Genomic DNA, 20,738 nt, shown 5'->3' on the forward strand with positions numbered 1-20,738 from the left:
GAGGCCAGAAGATCGAGACTAGCCTGGACAACATGGCGAAATCCAACCTATACTAAACATACAAAAATTAGCCAGATGTGGTGGCATGTGCCTGTAATCCCAGCTACTCGGAAGGCTGAGATAGAACTGCCTGAACCCAGGAGGCAGAGGTTGCAATGAGCCAAGATCGCACACTGCACTCCAGCCTGGGCTGAGCAAGACTTTGTCTCAAAAATAAAAACAAAACAGTTAGTGAACCATTTAGTTCACATGTAAAGTACATGCAGCAGATTCTGTATAATTCGTTGTGTTTATAAATATCTTTCCTAGTCCATCCCACGTCATGTTGATGAAAAAGACTGAAAAATCATTGGCTTAAGTGATTAACTGAGAGGTAAGATTTCAACACAAAGGTGAAAATCTCAAATGATAGATCAGGTTTTAAAGTAGATCAAATGGGAAATTATCCTCTTTCCCCATCTATGTATTTAATTAACTAGTGAAAGTTGAGAGGATGTACTTAATATCCATCTCATAACCTAAGTAAGGAAATATTGGCCAAAAAAAAAAAATGTTTTCAGAAGTATAAAAGGGGGCCAGGCGCGGTGGCTCATGCTTGTAACCCCAGCACTTTGGGAGGCAGAGGTGGGCGAATCACCTGAGGGCTGGAGTTCAAGGCCTGTCTGGCCAACATGGCAAAAGCCTGTCTCTAGTAAAAATACAAAAATTAGCCAGGCATGGTGGCAAGTGCCTGTCATCCCAGCTACTTGGGAGGCTGGGGCAGGAGAATTGCTTGAATCTGGGAGACGGGGGTTGCAGTAAGCCAAGATCACACCATTGCACTCCAGCCTGGGTGACAGAGCAAGACTGTCGCAAAAAAAAAAAAAAAGGTGGGGTGGGGGGCGGGGAGTTATTGTGGTTGATTAATAAAAGCTTGGGCACAACAGCAAAATATAAAAAAAAAAAATTTAAGAAGGCTTTTAAAACAATAAAAACTTAGACTCAGTTCACACCTTTTTGGTATAGAGATACTATTATTTTAACATATTTTTGTTTGGTTTTGAGACAGTCTTGCTCTGTCAGTCAGGCTGAAGTGCAGTGGTACGATCTCGGCTCACTGCAACCTCAGCCTCCCAGGTTCAAGCAATTCTCCTGCCTCAGCCTCCTGAGTAGCTGGGATTACAGGCATGCGCCCCTACGCCTGGCTAATTTTTATATTTTCAGTACAGACAGTGTTTCACCATGTTGGCCGGGCTGGTCTCAAACCCCTGACCTCAGGTGATCCACCCACCACAGCTTTCCACAGTGCTGGGATTACAGGTGTGAGCCACCATGCCTGGCCTATTTTAACATGTTACATCACACTTTTTAAAATCATTTTGTGGGGCCAGGTGTGGTGGCTCACACCTATAATACCAACACTTTGGAAGGCCAAGGCAGGAGGATTGCTTGAGGCCAAGAGTTCAAGACCAACCTGGGCAACATAGTGAAACCCTGTCTCCACAGAAAATTTTAAAAATTAGCCAAGCATTGTAGCACATGCCTGTAGTCCCAACTACCCAAGAAGCTGAGGCAGGAGAATCATGAGCCCAAAAGTTCAAGGTTACAGTAAGTTATGACCATGCCACTGCACTCCAGCCTGGGCGACACAGTGAGACCCTCTAAAAAAAATAATAAAATCATTTTGTGTCTAAAGTCAATAGCTCCGAGGAACTATGAAAGTATTATACTTGAATATATCGAATATATTATATTCAATTCAATAAGCTTTATGGAAATTGACACGTCTCTAGTATTTTCACCAATAATCATCAACTAAAACAGGACATGAACAATTAATTACCTGTGGGGTTTTTTTCTCTCCCACTCAAGGCCTCCCAAAGTAACTTCCTGCACTAAGAACTGACTCAATTATTTTGAGCTAAACTAAGCATTAAAGACTTGGATTAAAACGCTCTCTTACCCCACACTAATATTCGAAGTTCTTCTTGATCCTCTCCTTGTCAACCTGACCTTCTGCTTATCAACACTATTTTGTTCAGAAGTTATTTTGAACTTGCTGTATGTATGCAGCAGCCTCAACTCCACTTATGGAAAACCTCATCCATACTTACATGTCTTCTTTCTTTGACTGCTATAATTCCCTTCTCTAGGGCCTCGTGAAATGCCTGCTCTCCAGACTCCAGTTTGTGGAGAATGCTGCTACCTGTCTTCTCAAATGTATAAAGAAACATCATTATCACCTCCATCTTCAAACCATTCTACTGGATTCTCATTCATTTAAGGATCCATACGAAATCCATTTGACTCTGCATCATCCTTCAAGCACTCCCTATTCATCATCTCCAGCCACCTATCTCTCTCATATTATTAATAAAAATATCTACTACCTGGAAAAGATTCTAATAGTCAAATATTTGCATTAATGGGATGAAACTATAAAAGAATTAAGTGCTGGATAAACTTTGCTTCCTTCAAATATTAAAATCAGGAGAAAAATCAAAGCACTGCCAAGACGGGCCAGGTCTACCCACATCTTTAAATATATGGATAAGAAACTGAAAATATTTAAGAACACAATCAAATTGTGCTGAGTTTGAGGATATTTATGTCTGCTTAAATACCTTATCAATTCTGCCTCACAAATCAAACTAAAGTTATCAAATCCACTTACAAAAAAACCTCATAAATCTGTAATTTTGTTATTTGTAAATCACATTCCAGAAACATAATAAAAATTGATAAGAAAATAGATTGAGACGGAATTGACAAAAAAAAAATTGGTAAGAAAATAATTAGCAACATGGGACAAGATAATTAAATCTACAGCATGTCTCGCAGGACCCACCGCACTACTCCCTTTATTAAGCTTAGTTATACTAACATCCTTTTCTCTTTTTTTCTTTTTGTTTTTGGAGACAAGGTCTCACTCTGTCACCAAGGCTGAAGTGCAGTGGCATGATCTCAACTCACTGCAACCTCTGCCTCCTGGGTCCAGGCGATTCCTGGGCCTCAGGGTCCAGAGAAGCTAGGACTACAGGTGTGTGCCACCACAGCCGGATTAATTTTTATATTTTTAGTAGAGATGGGGTTTTGCCCTGTTTACCAGGTTGGTCTGAAATTCCTGGCCTCAAGCGATCTACCCATCTCAGCCTTCCAAAGTGCTGGAACTACAGGTGTGAGCTACCGCACCTGGCCTAATGTCCTTTTTTCTATCCATGGGCAAACACGCAGAATTCAACACTACCTTATGGTGCCGCACCATTCTATTTAATGTAAGGCACAATGTATTTTAAGTCAATTTTTCCAGTGCAAAAAAAAAATACAAAACTACTGATGCAATATATGTGAGATAGAGACATTTCAGCATACATAAGAAAACCATGGAATAAAAGAAATATTGAATTATAGCAAAATATAAAACATAATCAGGGCATATCCTGCAGACTTTAGAGAAGTCAAGATATAAATATTAAGTTGACATTACCAGTTCTTAGAAGTCAAATCATCTTAAAAATGTAAAAAATAAACGACACAAATATTATGTATATTATTTCATTTTTATCAGCCATTACTTACATTTTTGAAAATCACTGAACTGAAATATAAACAAAATAGGCCAGGTGCAGTGGCTCATGCCTACAATCTCAGCACTCTCGGGGGCCAAGGCAGGCAGATCACCTGATGTCAGGAGTTCAAAATCAGCCTGGCCAAAATGATAAAACCCAGTGTCTATCAAAAATACACGCACACACATATTAGTTGGGCATGGCAGAGTGACTGTAGTCCCAGCTACTTGGGAGGCGAAGCACAAGAATCGCTTCAACTCAGGAAGTGGAGGCTGCAGTAAGCCAAGATTGTACCACTGCACTCCAGCCTGGGCAACCAGAGCAAGACTCCGTCTCAGGACAGGATGGAAGGACAGAAGGACGGAAGGAAGGAAGGAAATAAAGGTGGCATGCAGAACTCCCCAACAGGTAGATTTCTTCTGAGCATCAAAAGCCATTAAAGGTTTAAGGCATACCTAAGTACTTATCCTCTTCTGGTCATTTTGCTTCAAGCAAGAATAATTTAGAGATCTATCAGTTCCTTAAACCAAGTTTTTAAGTCAAGAACTGTGTATGACAACTGGAACCCCTCAAAAAATATGCCAAGAGTTCCATGCATCACTAATTCAGGCTACAAATTCTACCCCTTAATTTATTACATACACACACAGATACAGGTTTCATCCTCTGTCTACACACTGCAAGCTCTAATCTGGCATCTATTACTGTTCCTTTAAAGTTCCTGATACTTGGATAGGAAGAAAGAGAAATGAGAAAAAAGGGAAGGAGAGAAAGGGAAAGAGGGAAGAAGGGAGAGAGGGAGGGAAAGCCAAAGATAAAAATGCTTACATGGCCAGGCGCAGTGGCTCACGCCTGTAATCCCAGCACTTTGAGAGGCCAAGGTCGGCGGATCACCTGAGATCAGTCAGGAGTTCAAGACCAGCCTGGCGAACATGGTGAAATCCTGTCTCTACTAAAAATACAAAAATTAGCCAGGCGTGGCAGCAGGTGCCTGTAATCCCAGCTACTCAGGAGGCTGAGGCAGGAGAATCGCTTGAACCTGGAAGGTGGAAGTTGCAGTGAGCCTAGATCACACCACTGCACTCCAGCCTGGGTGACAGTGAGACTCCGTCTCAAAAAAAAAAAAAAAAAAAAACCTTACATAAAGGAAACATGAAAAGCTGAAGTATAAACTCCAAATATTAAAAAGTATTAGTCATAAAAGTTCACAAAAGCATAAAAACTCTTTTAAAGTTAGGCTGCCCAGAAAATGAAACTCTGAATCCACGTAATGATATACAAGAACTATCAGGACTAATGAAAATCTGTTATGATCCACGACCTCTCAAAAGATGATGCTTTGTAATCTCACAGCAAATGAAGGGAAGCAACCATGCAAACGTGAATACATCTAAGAGTGACAGGGAAGCTTCTAAATATTACACCAGAAGCAGACAGATACCAAGATTATTCTGAGAAAACCAGAATGTACCACCCCCTTTCTAAGTGGGGACTAATACTATAAATCAAATAATTTTTTTTTTTTTTTTGAGACGGAGTCTTGCTCTGTTGCCCAGGCTGGAGTGCAGTGGCCGGATCTCAGCTCACTGCAAGCTCCGCCTCCCGGGGTTTATGCCATTCTCCTGCCTCAGCCTCCCGAGTAGCTGGGACTACAGGCGCCCGCCACCTCGCCTGGCTAGTTTTTTGTATTTTTTAGTAGAGACGGGGTTTCACCATGTTCGCCAGGATGGTCTCGATCTCCTGACCTCGTGATCCGCCCGTCTCGGCCTCCCAAAGTGCTGGGATTACAGGCTTGAGCCACCGCGCCCGGCCAAATCAAATAAATTTTAAGGTTCTACCTACACAATAGGAAACTACACAGGTGTAAAAAAAATAACGTGCTCTCTATATTCTAATAAGATCTTCAAGACACACTGTTAACTGATGAGACAAAACAAGGGGCAGAACAGTGTGGATAGTATCCTACTTTCTTGTAGAAAAAAACTGTGAGAAAATATTTACTTGTATTTGCTTTTAAAAACTGGAAAAACAAAAAACCAAGGGGAGGAAAGAAAGAAGGAAAAGGTGAGTATGGATGACAGCAAGACATTTTACCATATATTCTACCATTTTTAAGAAACAGGTGAATTATTATCCATTAAAAAAAGAAGTATCAGCCCCAACTAACACTCAAAATATAGGTGACTTCATAGGTTTTAACGTTAATAAAAGTTTGATGGCAAACCACTTCACCTAAGTGCTGAAGAAAAATTTCTACACAGACCTAAATCACAAATTTTAAACCTGAGAAGACTGGACTAACATGGCTTTACAATAAAGTGTTAATTATTCAGCTTCAATATTCCCATTTCATAAAGGAGAAAGTTAAGTATGAGCCTTGTATAGTCTCAACCATCAAGACTATAAGTGGCTGGACGTAGTGGCACATGCCTATAATCCCAATGCTTTCAGAGGCCAAGGCAGGAGGCTTGCATGAGGCCAGGAGTTCAAAACCAGCCTGGGCAACATAACAAGACCCTGTCTCTATAAAAAATAAAACAATTTTGTAAAAGATTATAAGGTAACCTCAGAAAGAGATTTTAATATTCTAGAGTCACCAGAATTTAAAAATTACCTGCCACTTAAACTATTAATATCCAGAGGCTTTCCATTAATGATAATTATACTATTGTGTTGATTTGCTATATTACTGAAGAAAAACTTCAAATTTTTAAAAATGTGTACCTAATCTTTCCCTGTACTTTAAATTTCTCACCCCTTGCCTATATTCCTCTATGCTAGCAGTTTCTCTGCAAAAAACCAAAACACAGCATTATCCTTACAAAATAAACAATAGTTAGAAAAAAACAAAAACAAAAAAATCTCTACTGTATACTCTGATTTTAATGCCTTTTCCTTATTAATCGAATTATGGAGGACAGGCTGTTGTTCAGGAAAAAAAAATCATGAATGTGCCACCTACTGATTACATGTAATAACCAAGATAATTACTTCCAAGTCAGTACTTAAATTCCACTTATGTCTGTGGCAAGTCTTTAAGAGCATATTATTCTAAAAAAAAAAAAAAGAAATTATCCCTCCAAATAGAATATTCTCACCTGTTCAGTAATTGAACTCAAATCATTAGATGAAAAATCTTCCTCTTCATTCTCAAAAAACTCATAGTAGTTTTCCAGAAGTCCAGACATTATCCTGCTCACTATTTCTTGCTCTTTCATATCTTCCACATCTGTGTAAATGCTAAGAATAAAAGTCCAAATTGAGAGTTCTTAAATCAATCACAGGTAAAGGTAGAAGACAACCAATGAGACACTTTATGAACACAAGCAATTTATGTCACCATTCTGTGCTTCCATTCTCCCATCTGTAAAACCTACCTAATTTGTACCCTGTTCACAAAAATGTTGTAAGAATTAATTATATCTACTATAAAAAATAATTGTTCATCAAGCAACCTACAATCCTTGGGAGACAATATAATGATTCCATTTCGTGTATCTAATTTTTAAAAATTAAACAAAAATTTTTGAAACAACTTACTGGAAGACATCTGGACCAAAGACAGCAGCCAAAGAATTTGCAGACCAAATTTCTTCATGATGTGATGCTACATTGGCTAAAAATCTACACAGAAACTTTAACAAACTGTAATTAACAGGTGGAAGCTGTTGCAAGAGGAACCTCAACTTTCTTCCAAATTCATCTTCATTATTATAATCTATAAAACAATAATGATAGGGTTTTTTTAAATAAAGGAAAAAGCAAAGCTCTGATATTTTGCCAGGTTCACATTACTCCACCCACATCACCTTTTTACTACAACAATTCAAAACCTCTTCACTTCCTCTACCGGGGCAAATGCCTTAGGGCTTTCCATTTCACTTATAAAACAGAGAAGAGGTGGAGAAGGGGAGCTGGAAAAAAGGAACTCAACCCCTTAATTGCTGGAGGATGTTTTCCTCATCTATTACTCATTGGCCTCAATTCTCTACATTTTTTTGTTTTGTTTTGTTTTTAAATTCTCGTCCTACTGTCTCCAGCATGACCATACCTGTGTTTCCACACCAGTGCCAACTATAAAAAGTCAAAATGCACTGGCCATGTCAGACAATACAAACTACTAGTGAGCAAAGCAGAGATGCAATTTGAGGGGTTAATAGTATCAGCGATACCTTTCAGCTTGGAAAGGAAAAACAAGGAAAGAACAAAGTAACAGTGTGATTTTCTTCTCCTGGCTTCCTAAAATAAACAATTAACTTCAGCAATATCAGTAGAACTAAATTAAAAGGTCTCTCATTTCTCGTCTGTTTTTCTCCTCTAAATTTATGCTGGTTTCTGTTTATCAAGTAAACTTTATCACACAAGTTAGGCCTTGTATTTATCGTGTCAATGAGTTTTCACTAGCAGAAACTAGACCTGTATTAATTCCATTGATTAGTGAGGATCCCATTTGGGAGAAAAAAGTGCTCAGAGGTCCTCTCAAAATAAAATGATTTATTGCTTCATGAGTAAAAACCAATTCAATTATGTTTCATTTTGTATTTTTCTGCAGGTTCTTAAAATTATTTTACTGAAAACCTTTTGGTAAAAGGTTACGGTCATGATATTAGCCATCTCTGCAAAATAATACTAGTCTAAAAAGTTTATCAGGAAATAGGACTCCAGTACTATGTTGATTAAAAAAAAATTTTTTTTTGGCCTGGTACGGTGGCTCACACCTGTAATCCCAGCACTTTGCTGAGGCAGGCACATCGCCTGAGCTCAGGAGTTTGAGACCAGCCTGGGCAACATGGCGAAACCCTGTTCTACCAAAAATACAAAAATTAGCCGAGTGTACTGGCATACACATGTGGTCCCAGCTACTCAAGAGGCTGAGGTGAGAGGATGGCTTGAGCCTAGGAGGCACTGGTTGCAGTAAGCTGAGATCGTGCCCCTGCACTTCAGCCTGGGTGACAGAGTGAAACCCTGTCTCAAAAATTAAAAAAAAGAAAAAGAAAAAAGAAAACAAAATTTTTAAGTTTATCAGGAAAGGCTACAGTCACACGAATTTTACTTAAAATTTAAAATGCAACCAATAACAACTCTTCTATACTTTGTAATATTACCAGCTGTCCATTCAAAAGTACCAGTACTTCAATTTTAAAATCAGATGGAATAGTCCCTGGATTAATGTTTAAATCACTGTACCTATAACTGATGAGAAATTTTAACAACCTAAGCATTCAACAGAAAAGGATTATTTTAGAAAATCACGTATCAAAAATGCAAGCAGTTAATATTATCAATATAACGAAGACACTAACACTGACAAATTCTACCTAACATTCTCTCCAGCTCTGTGGCACTTAATGTGTAGCATACCTATCCATATGTTTATTTTTATCATCTATTTATCCATTCTCCCTTTATCCCCTATAGCGTTTTAGTTCTGTGAGGGCAGAGATTTTTTTTTCTTTGAGACAGGCTGTCGCTCCAGGGTGGAGTGCGGTGGCATGCTCACGGAGGCTCACCACAGCCTCAACCTCCCAGGCCCAAGCAATCCTCCCACATCTACTTCCTAGGTAGCTAGAACCACAAGCAAATGCCACCACAGCTGGCTATTTATTGAAGTTTTCGTAGCGACAGGGTCTCCCTATGTGTTCCAGACTGGTCTAGAACTCACTCCTAGGCTCAAGTGATCCTCCCACCTCAGCCTCCCAAAGTGCTGGAATTACAGGTGTGAGTCACCACACCCAGCCATGAGGGCAGAGATTTTCATCTAGTTTTTTTCAGTGCTGAATTCTCAGTATCTGGAGCAAGGGTCCCCAGCCGGGGCTGCGGACCAGTCTGTGGCCTGTTAGGAACTGGGCCATACAGCAGGAGGTGAGCAGCAAGTCAGATCAGCAGCAGCATTAGGTTCTCATAGGAACAAGAAGGCTACTGTGAACTGTGCATGCAAGGGATCTAGATTGTACATTCTTTATGAGAATCTAATGCCTAATGATCTGAGTTGGAACAGCTTCATCCCAAAACCATTCCTCCTCCCCATCAGTGGAAAACCTGTCTTCCACAAAACTGGTCTCTGGTGTCAAAAAGGTTGAGGACTGCTGGTCTAGAGCAATGCCTAGCATATAGCAGATGTTCAATACACATTAGTTGAATTCACTGAATGAATACACAATAACTGAAAAAAGATGTTGAACATACTACACCATTTGACTTGATGGTGTGGTAAGCTTGTGGGCAATACTGTTTTTATTTGAAATACTATCAACATTATCCAGTTTTGTTGGGTACATTTCTTCTACACATTTACACCTATACTGGCCTGTTTCTGAAGTCTTCAAATAAGGCACAGAAGCACTTCAAAATACATTAAATATATACATAGTTGCTTAAATTTCTTTCCTTTGGAGTCTACTTTCTAGTTAAATCATATCCAGGGAAAACAATGTATGTTATCAGAGAAGTTTCCCCTAACAATTCCTTCAAGTACTGTAATATTTTCTGGAAATGTTCTAACTAATCCACAAAACTGCTAGCTAGGTTTTCTACCAAAACACAACGGATAAGCAGTTGAACTAATCATTATGGTCTAAACCAGAAGTTGTCAACATCTGACAAATGAACGGCTGTCATGACTTCGGGGAAGACAGTGCCTATGGTAAAGCTAAACATCCTACAGTATACAACTCCCATCACAAAAAATTATCAAGCCCAAAATCAACAGTACCAAGGCTGTGAAACTCTAGTCTAAATGAAAGGTTTAACCACACCAGTGAATGCACTGTCCTGCTACCACAGAGAAATGAAACCACTTTTTAAAAACAAAAGCGGCCGGGCGCGGTGGCTCAAGCCTGTAATCCCAGCACTTTGGGAGGCCGAGGCGGGCGGATCACAAGGTCAGGAGGTCGAGACCATCCTGGCTAACACAGTGAAACCCCCGTCTCCACTTAAAAAATACAAAAAATTAGCCGGGCGAGATGGCGGCGCCTGTAGTCCCAGCTACTCGGGAGGCTGAGGCAGGAGAATGGCGTGGACCCGGGAAGCGGAGCTTGCAGTGAGCTGAGATCCGGCCACTGCACTCCAGCCTGGGCGACAGAGCGAGACTCTGTCTCAAAAAAAATAAATAAATAAATAAATAAATAAAAATAAAAACAAAAGCTGAAATGCAACTGCAACAGTGCTTCTTTCATAGTCTTAAAAGCAGTAACTGTCATGTATTTGTGAACATTAAAATAATATCATATTATTTATCTACACTGGGTGCCACGGCTCATGCCTGTAATTCCAGCACTCTGGGAGGCCAAGGTGGGTGGATCACTTGAGGTCAGGAGTTCAAGATCAGCCTGACCAACATGGTGAAACCCCATCTCTACTAAAAATACAAAAATTAGCTGGGTATGGTAGCACACACCTGTAGTCCCAGCTACTCAGGAGGCTGAAGCACGAGAATCACTTAAACCTGCAGAGGTTGCAGTAAGCCAAGGTGGTCCCACTGCACTCCAGCCTAGGCGACAGAGCAAGACTCTGTCTCAAAAAATAAAAGAAACAAACAAAATTATCTACAGTAAACGGAGAGGAACCTTTGTTCAGAGATCTAGACATCTTCCCAAAAGAATAACTAAATGAATGAATGAAAAGATGGTATTACAACATAAATGCAAATATCACCTCAAATACTACCACACCTAGCAGAATAGCTATTAAAGAAATGGGTGTATATGTGAGTATATGTGCACACATACATATACATGCCAATGATTATATATGTGTAAGTGGAAAATAGAAGAAAACAGTGAATTTCTCATATTAAACATGAAAGCACTTATGGACCATAAGCATTTTTGCATGTCTTAAATTCCTTCACAAGTGAATGTTAGCATAAGAATAATTAACAAGATGTGTATCGTAATTCCATGAATGTCAACATGGTACATGGTGCTATCATAATTTTAAATGAAAACCAGGCCTTGGCTAAGACTGATACTTTTTCAAATAGGGTAAATGCACGATTTTTGAAAGAAAAGAAGGGGTAGCATTGGTTTACAATTTATGATCAGAAAGTTGAGTCTTTGAAGAGGAACTTAGTTGTCCCAATAGTACATGATGCTGTCATAATTTTAAATGAAAACCAGGCCAGGTACAATGGCTCACTCCTATAATCCCAATGCTTTGGGAAACTGAGACAAGAGGATCACTCGAGCTCAGGAGTTCAAGACCTGCCTGGGCAATATAGCAAGATCTTGTCTCTCCAAAAAAATAAAAAATTTTAAAACATTAGCCAGGAAAGGTGGTGCGCCCCTGTAGTCCCAGCTACTCAGGAGGTTGAGGCAGGAAGATCACTTGAGCCCTGGAGATCAAGGATGTAGTGAGCTAGGATCTCACCACTGCACTCCAGCCTGGCCGACAGAGCAAGAACATTTAAAAAAACAAAACAAAAACAAAACGAAAAACAACAAATAAATGAAAACCAATTGAAATGACTAACCTAGTGAAAAATAAATAGCTTCTGATAGATACTACCAGTGAGTCAATGACTTTGCTTCCATTAAATCTCATTGCAATTATTAATTTATAAATTTTCATTCAGGACTGAAAGATTATCTGACTCTTGCAACTTTAAATACATGTCTGCAATTCAGCTAACAGAGGGAACATGGAAACCTATCACTATAAAGAGAATGGCTCTAGAGTTATTTAAAAAGGCTCATAAAACCTTTATCATAATGGTTTCAGTTCATATTTAATAAATGCAAAATGCTTATTAGGTGTCTCAACATTAACATTTAAAAACATTAAAAACATTTAATAATAAAAAGAATTCAAAAATTCAAAACAAAAAACCGTAATTTTGGGGGGAGAAAAATTAAAGTGATGAATTGAAAAAAGGGGAGCCTTACTAATACATTTCGCTTTAAAACCTGTTTTTTGATCCAGATTATAGAGTAAAAGAACAGAACTGAATCAGGTTACCCATTCCTGAATATAGCAAGTTCAAAGTGAGCCTTACGATTTAGCTGTACAGAAAACATGTGTAACAGGGTCACAGAACATCTTTGCATTGACCTTTATACATAAATCAAAGACACCTAACTAACTTAGGCTCACAGTTTAAAATTTAAGAAAAAGACAGATAAACATTTTCAAAAGAAAATACACTTTCTCTGACAACATAATACTTAAGGATATATACACACATATTATAGAATGCCCAGCTGTGATAGAGATAGGCATAAAGGAAGCAGTTATAATTTCTTAGCATAACTGAATTTCTTTAGAAGCCCCGATTCAAAAAATAAATGAACTCCATAATACCAAAAAAGCCTGAAAAGGTATAAAATTCAAGAAATATATAATGTTGTATGCCAACTTTATACATTTTCCTATATAATGAAGCATGTCCCTCCATTACATATATATGATTACCATTTGGCTCTAGGAACAGAAGCATTTCCTCACTTCTTGGTTCTTTGACTTTTCTGCTGCCTCTACCACGATTTTTCCCGTTCCTACTCCAGTCTAGCTAAGCACTACTTTTTAGTCACCACCAAAAAAAACCTAACAAAGATAAATCTTTTTTTGTTTCTTTGGCTTAGAGTCTGATGTTCAATTTGATATTCATTTCCTTTAGGTAAGTGTCCAAGAACAAGTTGTAGGTATATTCCAAGCCTAGAATCAAAGTTATCTTCTTGCTTTTGCTAGGAAATTCTATCAAACCAGGGATAAGAAACCCTAATAGTGGTAATATCTCCACTAAGCAACACCTTTGGCTACTATTGGACATTGTGCCACCACACACATTACCTTACATAAATTTCTCTTCTTTTTGATGACCCCTCCTACTCCTCGTTCTTGTCTCCTCCCTTTCCTCTTCTTCACCCTGTATCTTAGGCTAATAAGACCAATAACAAAAAGTAAACAGTACTAGAGGGATCCAGGAAGTTGCCTTTCCTTTGACAAGATCATACATCCCCAAAAAGCAAAAGAGAAAATAACAAATTAATCTCTAAAATACTATACTTACTGCTTACATGTCAAAATTTCTAAAAGGTAAAGACTAGGAAATTAACAACAAATGACTAATTGATATGTATCAAATTATGTTACCTTGAGAAAGCTGCATCAAGTGAATATGTAAACTGCCAGGGATAACAGGTTCAGGAAGTTCTTGAAGAAAAAATCTAAGAAGGCTAATAGCTGAGGGAACATCTGCTTCCTTAACCAAATCCACCTCTTCTCCGCTGTCGTATCTCTGCCGAAGCCACTCCACGGTCTCAGCATTTCCATTGACTTGAAAAAGTCCTTGTTGCTCCAGACCTCCTACATTAGTTCAAGGCAATCATTCAATAAGCTGCAAAGTCAACTGCTTGACCATATATATTCATTCTCCTATTAACTTAAAATACTCATACTTTTGGAAAGCCTTTCTTGGCTCCCATGACTTGACTAAAAACCTTCAAATTATACATCTAGAAACATACTATCTCTGTTCTAAGGGATATTCCATTTTATCCCACCCCTTATATCCATTAAAAATATTCCTATCACCCCCACTAAAACTTGTTCTAGGCTGGGCAACTGTCATTTCTAAGTATATGAATTTAAGTAAAAATCACACTAAAATATTAAAAAGAATTTCTAGTTTTTCCTGTTTTGGACTTTCCATACAAAAAAAAAAAAATTAAAAATCCAAGGTCAAAAAGGGGTAAGTTGTGTTTATTAAAACAAAAGCTAGCCCTCAAAGTAAGGAAATGTATACCATGTTCCTCAATATAGTCCACAACGTGGCGGACTATGAATGGAACCTCATTGTCTGGATGTCCTCCCTGCTGCAGCTCATCAAGTGGAATTCCAAATATTTTGTTAGCAAGAACGGAGTTGCAGTTACTCAAGGAAGGGGAGGAGCTCTTCCTCATATCTTTTTTGCAGCCAGAAATCAAAGCTGTCTTTTCTGCCAAATGAAAGACAAAAAAAAAAAAAAGACTATAATGATTAACAGGTGGCAATATGACTAGATACATTAAAGAAAAATGCTTTACACCTGAATGTGTTCTCATCTATTTAAATATGTTCCAGTTAGCAGGCCCATAGTGTGTTCTACAGATGAAGTTCAGTACAATTATCTAAACACATTCCCTATTACGAAGAGTTAGTGCTGAATGCTCCCTTTAGTGCTTGCATACTTATCAAACAATAGCAAAGTTAATCATCAAAGATTTAGCAAGAGGCATTAATGTCCCAAAGACAAATTAAGGATCAAATTTGGCTCCAAGAAAACCTTTACTAAACAAGCTTATTAATGACACAGGTAAATCCAAACCCATTCTGGACTGTGCCATATAAAGCTCATCTAATCCCTCAATTCATAAGTCCAAACAGGAGGGAATCCTTTTTAGAAAGTGATGATCTAATAACCACTTTTTATAAATGATGGGCTAATAAGAACAAGATTAATGAGTTCTTATTTCTACATGATAGAGCAGCTGTAATATACATATATATTTTTTTTGAGATGGAGTGGAGTCTCGCTCTATTGCCCAGGCTGGAGTGCAGTGGCCTGATCTCAACTCACTGCAAGCTCCACCTCCTGGGTTCATGCCATTCTCCTGCCTCAGCCTCCAGAGTAGCTGGAACTACAAGCGCCTGCCACCACACCTGGCTAATTTTTTTGTATTTGCAGTAGAGACGGGGTTTCACCGTGTTAGCCAGGATGGTCTCCATCTCCCGACCTCGTGATCCGCCCGTCTCGGCCTCCCAAAGTGCTGGGATTACAGGCGTGAGCCACTGCGCCCAGCCTGTAATACATTTTTGTAAAAAAGAAATTTTTCATTTCTCAACATCAACTTTCAATAAGAGATGTCCTCTTATCAACACTGTTATTTCTTTTCATTTTTTGACACGGAGTTTCACTCTTTTTGCCCAGGTTGGAGTGCAATGGTGCAATCTCAGCTCACTGCAATCTCCACCTCCTGGGTTCAGGTGATTCTCCTGCCTCAGCCTCCCATGTAGCTGGGATTACAGGTGCGCGCCACCACGCCCAGCTAATTTTGCATTTTTAGTAGAGATGGGTTTCACCATGTTGGCCGGGCTGGTCTTGAACTCCTGACCTTAGGTGATCTGCCCACCTCGGCCTCCCAAAGCACTGGAATTATAGGCACACATCATCGCGCCTGGCCTTAACAGTGTTATTTCATAATTATCCATAATAAAAAGTTTCAGAACCATCTAGTTCAGAAGAAATAGTTATTTGTCCTAATTTTGTAGGAATTGTGATCAGTAAAGAAGTGGGAGAAAACAATGTCTCAGATGGCCATTTCCAATATCTGACACATAAGAGAACAAGTAATCCCAAGAAAAATTTATTTTCTAAAATAAACACATTACACATTTATTACTTTATGTAGGAAAAGAGTATTTGTAAAGAAAGAAAAACTCAAAGGTTGATAACGAACAACATGACACCAGTTGGTCTTTTTTCCATCACCCCAGAAAAACAATTTCTTTCACACTGCAAGAGAAAGATAGCAAATCACAAAGATAAGTCTACTAAAATTCATAAGTTTACAAAAATAAGGTCCACTGGATCAAGTGTATACCCACTGGATCAAGAATGTCACAACATGACTAGGAAACAATGCGGCCAACTTAAAAGAAAAGAAAAAATTAACTTAAGATAGCAAAATGCCATACATTTACATAGTCTCAGACAAGCAACATCCATTCTTCGACGTATCTGGTGCCAGCTAAGAACTATAAAACCTCAAGTTAAATCAAATAGCAGCCACAGGGGCAAGTTCCAAAACCTCTATGGATTTATAGAGCAGGAGATAGTTACCATTTTGAAAACTTACCTTTCAGGACTTAAATACCTAAGTTTAAAAAATGGCTTCTGCACCAGCTACCCTCACTGAGCAAGCATTCTTTTGTCATTTATGGCTGTTTGAGATTATGGCAGAAGATCAGCCTGTAGTTCCTCATTGAAGAAATGCAGAACTCGATCAGTACTTCAGCAGTTAATCTACAAGATAAAAACAATTACTTCAATTTCCCACAACATCTTTAACTGTCAGAAGAGACTATTAACAGAAGCAGCAGTAAAGTCCTCTTAAGACATTACCTATATTGAAAGTTATTCTTCTGTCTGAAAAATGTATCTGGAACCTAAAGGCAATACCTTGCAAAGGTTTCAGATGATGACGGAAAACTGGAGAAGAATCTTTCTGCTGAAGATAAATAAACAAATTGCAAAGGAGGATATGTGACAGGACACATCTTCAAGGACTACACCATTCAAATAATCCATTTTCCTCAATTATGTGCAGACACCCTACCCCATCCCACTCCTTACTCATTTCCTCACATACTCAGAACTAAACATGGAAGTATTTTCAAAAGATCAAAGAATCAAAGATATGATTTAAGCTTGCTATTATACTTAAGTACTTTCTTCTTTTTTTGTATACAACATAGTGGTTGTCTGAGCTCCCTAATTTAGAGAAGCGATAGCATATGTTCGAAAAGAGCAAAAAGAACAGACCCAGAAAGGTTTAGATTCAAATACTAACTCCATCATTTTGTAGATACATGATGGTGAACAACTTCCATGTCTCTGAGCCTAGGTTTCTTTATATAAAATAAGAAACTACCTGTACAGGCCAGGTGCATTGGCTCATGGCTATAATCCCAGCACTTTGAAAGGCCAAGGTGGGAGGATCACTTAAGCCCAGGAGTTTGAGACCAGCCTGGGCAATATAGTGAGACCCCATCTCTACAAAAAAAATTTAGATATTAGCCAGGTATAGTAGTGCCTGTAGTCCCAGCTACTTGGAAGGTTGAGGTGGGAGGATCACTTCTGCCAGGAGGTGGAGGCTGCAATGGGCTGTCTTTGCACCACTGCACTCCAGCCTGGGCAACAAAGTGAGACCCTGTCTCAAAAAAAAAAAAGAATAATACCTGTACAGCTGTTAAGTTTAACTGAGATAACAAGAGAACTAGTCTCCTCTCTCTTCTTTGCATAATGCTAAAAGACCAGCAATTAGACTAGGGAGAGAGAGGGGAACTTGTTTGGTAAAGTGTTTAATACTTAATCTCATCATCCTCTGTGAATTCTAATGGTATTATTATCCTCTGTGAATTCTAGTCACTATTAACAAATCTTTTAATAAGCTCAGTAAACTACACTGCAGGACTCTGCCCAAGAAACTTCAGGTAAGCAGAAGAGTAATATCAATCAGTGTGGTTTTCAAAGAAGTGTTATTAGTAACATACACCTCCAGGAGGAACATTAAAAACTGAAGGTAAGGAAAACCACATTCCCACAACAAATCTTTTAGTGGATAATTACTTGCAAAACATCCTGAAATGCCTGCTAAAACATGTAGTTAATCTACCTATCTATCCATCTGAAAATAACTTCAAAGTTAACTTCAGAGATAAGGTATTTAACAGACTTACATTAAAAGTCAAGCTGATACCCTCATGACATAAACGGGGATGAAAACTCACTACAAAAGTCTGTCAGGGAGCAAGTTCTATACATCACTAAAATGGCTACTCAGTGTTTAGAATGCCTCGTTAATGAAACCAAGAACCTATTTTCTTTTTTCTTTTTCTTTTTTTTTTTTTGGAGACAGAGTCTTACTCTGTCACCCAGGCTGGAGTGCAGTGGTGCAATTATGGCTCACTGCAGCCTCAAACTCCTGGACCCAAGCAATCTCCTGCCTCAATCTCCCAAATTGCTGGGCCTACAGGCACACACCACCACGCCCAGCTGTATTTTTAGTAGAGAGGAAGTCTTCTGTTTCCCAGGCTGGTCTCAAACTCCTGGCCTCAAGGAATCTCTCCCACCTTGCTGGGATTACAGGCATAAGCCACTACTCCCAGTCAGGAGCCTGTTATCTCATCTCATGTCCTCTACTACCCTCAACCTCTAACTGGACAACCTGAAAGCACATTTTCCTAAGGTGAGGCTAAGTAGGAATCTACGAATTCATCAATAAAAATTTACCCTCGACAGTAGGAAAACAATCGAAGGCATCAATCTTTCTGACAACGAGCTTCTCCCTCTCCTGAGGATGATGATGGATATAGCAGCAACAAACATTAAATGAGCAGTTATTATATGCCAGGCAGTTTCACGAACTTTACATGTATTAAGGTATTCTTTAACCCTTAATTAGACGTTGCAGAGGCTCACCAATTTACTCACAGTCCACCCAAATAATAAGGGTCAGAGGCAGAATATGAAACCAGAGAATGTGATTCTCAAAGTTCTTGAGCTCTTAATCCCTATACTATCTTTCCATGTAAATTATCACAACTTATAGTATGATAGAATGTCATAATCTGGTGCTCAAACTGGCCATAGTCTTTTTTCTTTTTTTTGAGATAGGCTGGAGTGCAGTGGCGTGATCACAGCTCACTGCAGCCTCAACCTCCCCGGGCCTACATGATCCTCCTACCTCAGCCTCTTGAGTAGACAGGCATGGGCCACCACACCCAGCTAATTTTTATAATTTTTGTAAAAATGAGGTTTCACCACATTACCCAGGCTGGTCTTAAACTCCTGGGCTCAGGCAATCCACCCACCTCAGCCTCCCAAGGTCCCGGGATTACAGGCATGATCCACCATGCCTGGCCTTATAGTCTTACATACATTTTAGGTCATCACTTATTTCTAGCTTGCGAACAGGTACTTCCAGAGGGCAGGCCTATGGTCTAAGCCCCAGCAGCTAATCTTTCACTTGGGACTTGTATCTAGAGCACACTGCTAAGAACTCTCAGGCCGGGCGCGGTGGCTCAAGCCTGTAATCCCAGCACTTTGGGAGGCCGAGACGGGCGGATCACGAGGTCAGGAGATCGAGACCATCCTGGCCAACACGGTGAAACCCCGTCTCTACTAAATATACAAAAAATTAGCCGGGCGATGTGGCGGGCATCTGTAGTCCCAGCTACTCGGGAGGCTGAGGCAGGAGAATGGCGTAAACCCGGGAGGCGGAGCTTGTAGTGAGCCGAGATCGCGCCACTGCATTCCAGCCTGGGCGACAGAGCAAAGACTCCGTCTCAATAAAAAAAAAAAAAAAAAAAAAAGGAACTCTCAGACTGGAGAGTGGCCCAAGGTAACATTTCTGCAAACTGCAAAGTAGTTGACATTATTTAGTCCTGTTTCCTACCCCTTTTCAGAGCTTAAATCACGTAAACACTCCCTTCACATCTGTGGTGGGTTGAATAGTGTTCCCCGCAAACCTCATGTCCACCCAGAACCGCATAATGTCACTTTATCTGGAAATAAGGTCTTTGCAGGTATAATTAGTTAAGGATCTCAAGAGGAAATCATCCTAGATTTAGGGCAGGCCCTAAATCCAATGACTCGTGTCCTTATAAGAAGAGGACAAGATACACAGAGACACACAGAGAGAAAGAAGAGCATGTGAAGACAGGGAGAAACTGGAGTTATACTGCCAGAAGTCAAGAAATGCCAGGAATCACCAGAAGCTGGAAGAGGCAAAGAAAGATTCTCCCCTAGAATCTGCCCTGTGGACACTTCGTTTTGGGCTTCTACCCTCCTAACTGTGAGAGAAAACTTCCTATTATTTTAGAGCCACCTAGTTTGTAGTAATTTGTCATGAAAGTCCTAGAAAATGAATGCAACACCTGAACTACAATATTACATTCTAAAAAAGAAAAAGGAAAACAGCAGCAGGCACCATATAAAAATATCCCAAAGAGCTCTAATAAAATGTCCTAGCAGACAGAAGCAATAAAATGCAAAGAAAGCAGCAGTTCAATAAAAGGACTGACACAAGAGAATACAATGTGTGGACTTTAAAAATAACCAAGTATTTCCAAAAGCATACTGTTATAAATCCAAACAACAAAATTATACACACACACACACACAGACATATATGTGTGTGTGTGTGTGTGTGTGTATATATATACGCACAGAGAGAGAGAGAGAAAGGAGAGAGAGAAGGTTTTTTGGGTTTTTTTGTTTGTTTGGTTTTTTTTTTTTGAGACAGAGTCTTACTCTGTCACCCAGGATGGAGTACAGCGACATGATCTCAGCTCACTGCAATCTTTGTCTCCTGGGCTCAAGCAATTCTCATGCCTCAGCCTCCTGAGTAGCAGAGATTATAGGCACGTGACACCATGCACAGCTAATTTTTTTGTATTTTTTGGTAGAGATGGGGTTTCGCCATGTTGGCC

At 39.3% G+C, this 20,738-nt stretch overlaps 1 protein-coding gene across 11 annotated transcripts in view; it reads right to left on the bottom strand.

Annotated features, from left to right (window-relative positions):
- FAM13B (family with sequence similarity 13 member B) overlaps nucleotides 1-20,738 on the bottom strand; it is a 91,948-nt gene that overhangs the window by 61,371 nt on the left and 9,839 nt on the right. For 5 of the 11 annotated variants that reach the window (XM_030927607.1, XM_030927604.1, XM_030927609.1 and 2 more), the window contains exons 2-7: nucleotides 16,382-16,548; nucleotides 14,290-14,481; nucleotides 13,638-13,850; nucleotides 7,089-7,266; nucleotides 6,647-6,788; nucleotides 2,094-2,189 (exon numbers count right to left, since the gene is read on the bottom strand). In XM_030927607.1, the coding sequence (XP_030783467.1) occupies nucleotides 2,094-2,189; nucleotides 6,647-6,788; nucleotides 7,089-7,266; nucleotides 13,638-13,850; nucleotides 14,290-14,446 (786 nt within the window). In that variant the 5' untranslated portion in view covers nucleotides 14,447-14,481; nucleotides 16,382-16,548. The remainder of the gene's footprint in view (nucleotides 1-2,093; nucleotides 2,190-6,646; nucleotides 6,789-7,088; nucleotides 7,267-13,637; nucleotides 13,851-14,289; nucleotides 14,482-16,381; nucleotides 16,549-20,738) is intronic. The other 6 variants (XM_030927606.1, XM_010388070.2, XM_030927608.1 and 3 more) reach the window with 3 other exon arrangements.

This window comes from Rhinopithecus roxellana, chromosome 3 (assembly GCF_007565055.1).
Source record: "Rhinopithecus roxellana isolate Shanxi Qingling chromosome 3, ASM756505v1, whole genome shotgun sequence".
NCBI lineage: Eukaryota > Metazoa > Chordata > Mammalia > Primates > Cercopithecidae > Rhinopithecus > Rhinopithecus roxellana.